The following is a 7500-nucleotide window of genomic DNA, read 5'->3' as shown; positions in this document are numbered from 1 at the left end:
CGACTCATTGCGCCAGAGAATACAAGATAACTCAACACACCACAATGTGTCGTACTACGCTCAGTTTTACTCACATGCGGATTATGGCACAACGCATGTATCCGTTCTGGCGGAAAACGGGGACGCAGTTGCCGTGACGACCTCGATAAATTTCAGGTTAGCGTTAAAGTTAACTTCAATAGCTTGAGACTGCTTCTTTGTCACCAACCAGGTTTCAGTTTTTTTTTTGTTCTTTTTGTTGAAATCACACCACCCATGCAGTAAGAGTTGGTCACGAGGGTACGTTTTTGTTTTTAATGAGTAGCGGCGGGGACCGCTGATGGACTCTCAAAGGAGATCATCAAGGGGAGCCTTTACCTCTACTTATTCCTTGAGTCAACCCTTTCCCGAGTAAATTTATTTTTAGGAACAGATTTTTTTGCGCGAAAAGTATAATGTTACACTCGACGATGAGATCGCTTTGTTATGATTGGCTTTTACAGCAGTGGGCGTGCTGAATCTCCCAAGGGTGTCCTTCTATAAAAGAATCTACTCGGGAAAGGGTTGACTCATAGGTCAACTATGCGACGTTGGCAGCACATTTCGTTGACTTTTGTCCTTTCTGGAATAGCATTTGCGACCAGCTTACTTAGAACGCCGCTGGATAATGACATCTGACTTTTAAATATTGAAACCTCAAAACTCAATCTCAAAACTGTTTCGTGGTAGGTTTGGGTGTAGATATCGCTCCACCGACACCGGAATCATCTACAACAACGATATGGCAGATTTCGACATTCCTGGTTATGACGTAGTGGAACCCATTTCCCCATCGCCTTTCAATTTTCCCGACCCGGGAAAGCGTCCATTTTCGTCCATGTCTCCCACCATTTTGACGGATAACAAGGGTAATGTTCAATTTGTGATCGGTGCTTCTGGCGGGAAAAGGATTACCACCGCTGTTTCATTGGTAAGTCGGACATACTGAGTTCACGATTGGTTTGGCTTTGCTTGGGCCTGTTTTCACTAGCGAATACACCTTATTCCAAAATGGCCGCTGATTTATGCGCATACAAATTAGCCTTTGTTGCCTCGTTCGAGATAAAATATTCTTTTGAATTTTAAGCTTAAGAAGGAGGCATCAAGGGCTAATTTGAATAAAAACAAAAGAATATTTAAATGACGGCGATTTTGGAATAAGGTGTATGCGACAAGCAAAATTAACCATTAGCAATATAGGGGATTTTTGTTTACTTATGTAAGCCTATCGTTTTCTAATCTATCACACAAAACATCAGTATTGAATATTGAAAGTGCATTGCATAATGAGCTATCTCTGAAACCTTGAGCGCAATTTACTGGATAAACTCTGAGTAATGGCGCTTTGAAACTCCGAGATTTTTACAGAATGTATGGGCTCATTAGCGTTTTTGCCACTCAAGATTTTATTAGTTTTTAATGGCTGATAACAGGCTCCTTATCAAAGCCAAAAAGCTTAAAATTGGAAATTTAACAAGTTTAACACTTACTTTTACCTTTTAAAGTCAATTTGTAAATAGCATGATGCCTTCTATCAACAAAAGCGTATGTAAATGAGACAAAATGTTAATAATGACGTCAGCAAGGATTCGGCCATAAGCACAACCATATAAGGGGCTATGTCAAGCAATTTAGCCAACTGGCTACCAAATTAAGCAAAACGTGAAAAAAACTACTTAAAACATAAAAGTAAATTTTGAATAAATCAGCAAATACAAAAGGATGCAGCGATCGATGGACAAACTTGAAGAAGATTAAAATGGATTGCAATTGTGATTTCTAAAAACTGTTCAGCCTAACAGTTTTTAAAGTTTATCTCTTTTGCTTGCATCTCAAAATTTTGTATGCTTAAAAAGACATTTTTTTGTCACGAACTTTCCATTTGACTTGTTAAAAGTAATGTCTGTGTTAACGTTAACAGGGATGTAACTAAGCGTCGGCTGCCGGTGAAAATCGCCGCTTGAGAAAGGGGTGATCACCGCCTGAATTTTGGGCGTCGATCGAAGCGACTGAGAAGAAATTAGTCGCTACAAAGTTTAAAAGTCATTCGATGTGTTAACAAAAAAAATTGAATGTCTGTTAGTACACTGAACTATCACTAGTCTAAGAATTTGTCGATACTGGAAATGAAATAAAAGCGTTGTTTTAAGTACCGTTGTGCGTGTCTTCTCTTTCCCCGTATTCGCCATCTTAAGGAATGCTGGATATTGCGAGACACTGGGAACAATCTTTGTTTCCAGGTCCCTTTGATGCTCAGAGCATGAACTTACCGCCTCAATAGAACCTTCAACCGGATGAATTTATTCTTAGCTTCTTCTTCTTCTTCTTCTTCTTCTTCTTCTTCTTCTTCTTCTTCTTTTTCTTCTTCTTCTTCTTCCTCTTTTTCTTCTTCTTCTTCTTCTTCTTCTTCTTCTTCTTCTTCTTCTTCTTCTAATTCGTCTTCTTCTTCTTCTTCTTATATCCATAAAGAACGGCGAAGACTATGCAAAGACAATGACGTGGATGAGAGGAAAAGTTTCTTTCTCTATTTTAAGATCAGCACTACTCTGCCTCAGAGGCTCCAGATCAAATAGGAGGAGAACCAACAATGTTAAAGACATTGATGTGGACGTTGAACTTGCTAGATCTAATGTTAAATGACTTTTCCATTTTTTTATTTTATTATTATTATTATTATTATTATTACTATAATTTTTTTTGAAGTTTTAAAGCAGTTTTAAATCCTTTATTTGGGATATCGTTATTGACAAAGTGATTGTTTTTTTATGATTTATAATAATTTTTAATGTCGTATACTGCTTCCAATTCTTACTTTTTAATATTGGTGTAAATTGTGTACATGTTTTTCTGTTTTTGAATAAAGTTATTATTAAGGCATAATCAACTATCATATCAACGATGTTTTGAACAAAAACAGACAACATCAGCATAGCGATCCAGTGTCTACAGTTCCTAAGAAAGATATTGTTATCCTACTTCCCTACTTAGGTTTGCAAAGCAACCAAGTCGCTAAACGCCTGAAATCTTGTGTGTACAAATTCTACTCTTGTGTTAACCTTAAGATTGTTTTTCAGAGCACTCGATGTATAAAATCTTTCTTTCCTTACAAGGACCGTATTAATCGTTCACAACAATCCAGAGTTATTTACAGAGCAAATTGTTGGGATTGTAATGATTTTTACATCGGTAAAACTAAACGGCGGCTTCACGATAGAAAAACCGAACATTTTAAGGCCCTAGCTAAAAATGACAATACTTCAGCCATTGCTGACCACGTCAAGGCCACTGGACATAACATCAAGTGGGATCATTTTGATATTTTAGCGAAGGGCAAAACTGACTATCATTGTAAAATAAAAGAGACCTTCTTTATTCAAGAACTTGAGCCAGCTTTCAACGTCAACGTCGGAAGTGAAAAGCTGATGCTTTATTAATCTTTTCTGTTTTTATTATTATTATAATTATTATTATTATATATTTTACTGTTAAGTATTTGCTAAATCTAGGTTCCAGTCCCCTCATCCGATTTGTTATATATAAATAGCTGTTTTAAATTTCAACGGTTACTTTTGAAAATGTATGTAGAGCACATACGAAATGTCAAGTCATTATCAAAATGAAAAAGTTCAATATGTTTATCACTGCTGTTTGTGTCTTATTTTTGATCAAAGTTATTATTATTATTATTATTATTATTATTATTATTACTACTACTATTATTATTATAAAAGAACTAATAAAATTTAACTTGCAATAGTCTTCGAAACGCTTGGTTAGAGGCACTTGCACCTTTCCCTTAGACGAGTCCCTCATTTAATGCTGAACCGGCACCAGTCTGGATTTAGAGGAACCGGAAATCGAATGAGAATGGTTGAACTATATTTCACAGGTATTGATGAACAAGCTCTGGTTTGGCGAGACCCTGTCTAAAGCTGTCGATCAACCACGACTTCACAACCATCTGGTACCAGATCAGAATGTCACCATAGAAAAGAAAAAGGAGTATCAACTCGATGATGAGATAGTCAAACGCCTAGAAGGTCTTGGCCACAATGTGCAAGTTGGAAAGGTCACTGAATTCGCGGTGGTTCAAGCGGTTTACAGGAAAGGTAAAGGTGGCATATACGCCAAGTCGGACCCGAGAAAATTTGGCGTACCCGCGGGACAATAGATGAAAGTTGACGAGAAAACCAAGGGTTAGTTTTCACAAGCGACGCAAGCTTAAGCGATGCACTTTACGCACACGCACTAACTTGCGAACACTTTGACTCCCAAGAGTGACTGCTATAAATTTTTTCCCCACAAGACCAATACCTTGTCAAGCAGACTGGTAGCAGGTTTTTCAGTTGTCTGGGTGCATCGTCAAATTCCCATAACTAGCATAAAAGGTATTATAAATCAACACATTGATACACTGCCCAAATGTGGTCGTAAAGCTCTCGATAGATGTAGGTCTACATGACGTCTATTCGGCGATGGATGTAGATTTCGCAAGAGAATGTGAAAATGACGGACCGGCACCGCTTCACAAATGTTACAAGTTCGGAATCTTTCATTTGTTATCAAAGTGTTGAATTATACAACAGTTATAGCGCTCAAGCTTGCGTGATATCGCCTAATTTTAGCGAAGGCCTCCTCGGCTAAGTATTAGGTGATATCACGCTCGCTTTCGCGCTATAATTGTTAAATGTTTGGCAGTCAGTAAGGAGAATTAACATTCAGAACTTGGGAATAAAAGGGTTAATAAGTGTCTTTTGTCCTGACAAAGTGTACTAATTATCAAGACACCACTGAGCTTGCGCAGTATGTTGCCGCTTGTGTTTTACGCATGCGTCGAATGTTCACTTCAGTGTGTCTTTTAGCAACTGCTCGAGGCCTGCAGTTAAGATCGTCACTCCGTGAAGTTTTGTCATGTACGTTAAAGAATTGTTTCATTCCCTTTCTCAGTTTTTTCATTTCCCTTACATTTCGCGCAGCCTTCGTACAGAGGTCTGCAAGAGGAGAATGAAGATGTCTTCTTGAAGGCTTCTTTAACACCGTTATACATTTTATAGAATTTGACATTTTATATGCATGAATTGACTTATTTTTACAAAGATAAAAATAACTGCAATACGTTCAACGTTACTTTTCTTGATAAGAATTTTGCAACATACTTAAGAAGAAATTTATGTCTTCTAGAATCCTAGTTAGTTATTCAAGCACTTTTCGTACAATTTTGCGACAAAAATAGTGTTCCAGGAAAACTCGATATTTATCCCCACCACCCCATTCAATGTCGAATATGCCAATGTTCCTGTTGTTAACTGCTATGTGCTTATTAGGGTTCAACATTGACTGGGGTGGGAGCGGGAGTTCTGGGGAAAGGATGCAGAATGAAATCAGTTGTTGAAGACAGCCGGACAATTCTCGATGCAATATCTATATGATTGTAGATGCACAAAACAGTAAGGGCAGATTTTCGACGAATGTTTCACCGTACCATAGCTCCTCTGTTACGTGGTTTCTTAACAGTGTTGCAATATTTGAGACTATGTAGAAAGTGTCGCCGGTATGAGAGAAAAATTCTATCTAGTTCTCCTATTGGCCATTAAAGCGCATGTTTTATCGTTTAGCCAATAGAATTTAGAATTCGTGTTTCCTTAGCTCATTGATTGCACTTTTCAATTAATAACTCTATGCTTTTCACTATTTGACGAATTTAGAATTCGATAATCTGTAGATACCGTAAGGGCAGGAGATTTGAATCGGAGTCGTACGCGAGCGATGGTCATTGGCATACGGATTAAGGCCCATCCAAAACGTAAATGTTTCACAGTGAAAAATGCTTAAACATGTTTTACAGTAAAACATGTTGATGTTTTACAGAGTGGCCAAACGGCATAAAACATCCAAAAACATGTTTTATGAAATCCAAAACCGTATCCATAGATACAACAAACTAATAGGCTTAGTACGCATGCGCGCGTGAAACATGTTTTGAGTATCTGTCCAAACGTGCAAAACATCGGTCAGCAAACGCGAGAACAAAAGAAATGTTTTGCGATGTTTTAACAAATGTTTGACAGAATCCAAATCGTATACCCAACACGAGAAAACATAAAACGAAATGATTTATGAAATGAATCATATATAGACCTAAACGGCTTACTCAATCATCGTTGTACCCAATTCAAATCTACCGGGATTAAGATTCTTTATGTCTTATTTGCATGATAACGTAGCATTTATATTTAAATGATATAGAAATACCTGGAACAAAACGTTTTATTCTCAAAGGGTGTTGAATTGGGTACAACATTGAGGTAGCCGATTCGGTCTATTGAACTGAGAGGATCATAGCTTTACTTGAAGTTAAAACATGTTAAGACATGTTCAAACAGCACAAAACAAGGTGGCCAAACGGAAAAATGTTTTGTCACCCAACATTGTTTTACAGTAAAACATTTACCGTTTGGACAGACCTTTAGACCTGATATGTAATTTGATGCGTGATGTTGTAGGTTTATCATCGACACTACCCAAATCACAGTACTGTATGTACCGGCTTTGAATGTAAACACCAGTAACTCTTCAACTGAATCGGCAGTATATAAAGTTATGCGTTTAACCTTTTTCCACGTTTTCTATAGCTCTGGCCCTGCTCATATATTATAAACTAATTCTACATTTACAGTTATGGGCTTATGATGCTGGTTTTTTTGTGTGACATTTTAGCGCGTTAAAACGGTGTGACTAAAAGTTAAATCGCCTATGATTTCGGGGTTCAGGCTGATCAAGTATTTTACCAGCTGCTCAGTGAGAAATCAGGCTGTAAATGATCTTACATTGATCTTGAGATGTGTTTCAGAAATACTATACATTGTACATCATTAGAGGTTTAATTAACATACAATGTTTTTAGTTACACTAAAAAGAAATTTCAAATAAAAAAATACTATTACTAAGTTAAACATAAGTGGTTTTAACATTTCCGAACACTTCGTAGTTCTCTAGACCGGCAGCCCCTCTCCTATCCCATGCATAGCCATAGACTAAGTACTTTAATATGAGTTACATTGCTTTATTGTTCTGGCACCCTGTTTTATATATATATATATATATATATATATATATATATATATATATATATATATATATATATATAACAGGGTGCCAGAACAATAAAGCAATATATATAAGAACATGTTTTTTTCATAAGGCTGGATTGGTTCTTAAATATATATATGGTGCTTAATTGGCCAAATGTCAGCCTGATGTTCTAAATTCACTTATTCTTATATGTGGGTGTTTACTGTATCTCAATAGCGTATTGTCACTCTTAAGATGCTTTGTGAAATATTTATATATGTTCAAATTAATAAAAGTTTAAGTCATGGTCAGTTCGAAAGAGTGTCAGTGTTCATTTGACGTTGTATCTCCTCAATAGAAACTTAAGATAAGCTTCGAGTTTTCCGTCAACGTTCCATTCCAATGTACGAC

At 36.7% G+C, this 7500-nt stretch overlaps 1 protein-coding gene across 2 annotated transcripts in view; it reads left to right on the top strand.

The window, feature by feature from the left end:
* The window catches only part of LOC137974677 (glutathione hydrolase 1 proenzyme-like), a 35504-nt gene that overhangs the window by 23271 nt on the left and 4733 nt on the right, over positions 1–7500 (top strand). The window contains exons 6-8 of one of the 2 annotated variants that reach the window (XM_068821615.1): positions 1–156; positions 709–949; positions 3908–4214. The exon at positions 1–156 is cut by the window's left edge and continues 32 nt beyond it. In XM_068821615.1, coding sequence (XP_068677716.1) covers positions 1–156; positions 709–949; positions 3908–4189 — 679 coding nt within the window. In that variant the 3' untranslated portion in view covers positions 4190–4214. Of the gene's footprint in view, positions 157–708; positions 950–3907; positions 7084–7500 lie in introns of those variants that run through there. The other variant, XM_068821614.1, reaches the window with a different exon arrangement.

This window comes from Montipora foliosa, chromosome 11, assembly GCF_036669935.1.
Source record: "Montipora foliosa isolate CH-2021 chromosome 11, ASM3666993v2, whole genome shotgun sequence".
NCBI lineage: Eukaryota > Metazoa > Cnidaria > Anthozoa > Scleractinia > Acroporidae > Montipora > Montipora foliosa.
The sequence above is the reverse complement of the archived record's forward strand: the minus strand, read 5'-3'. Positions and strand labels throughout refer to the sequence as shown.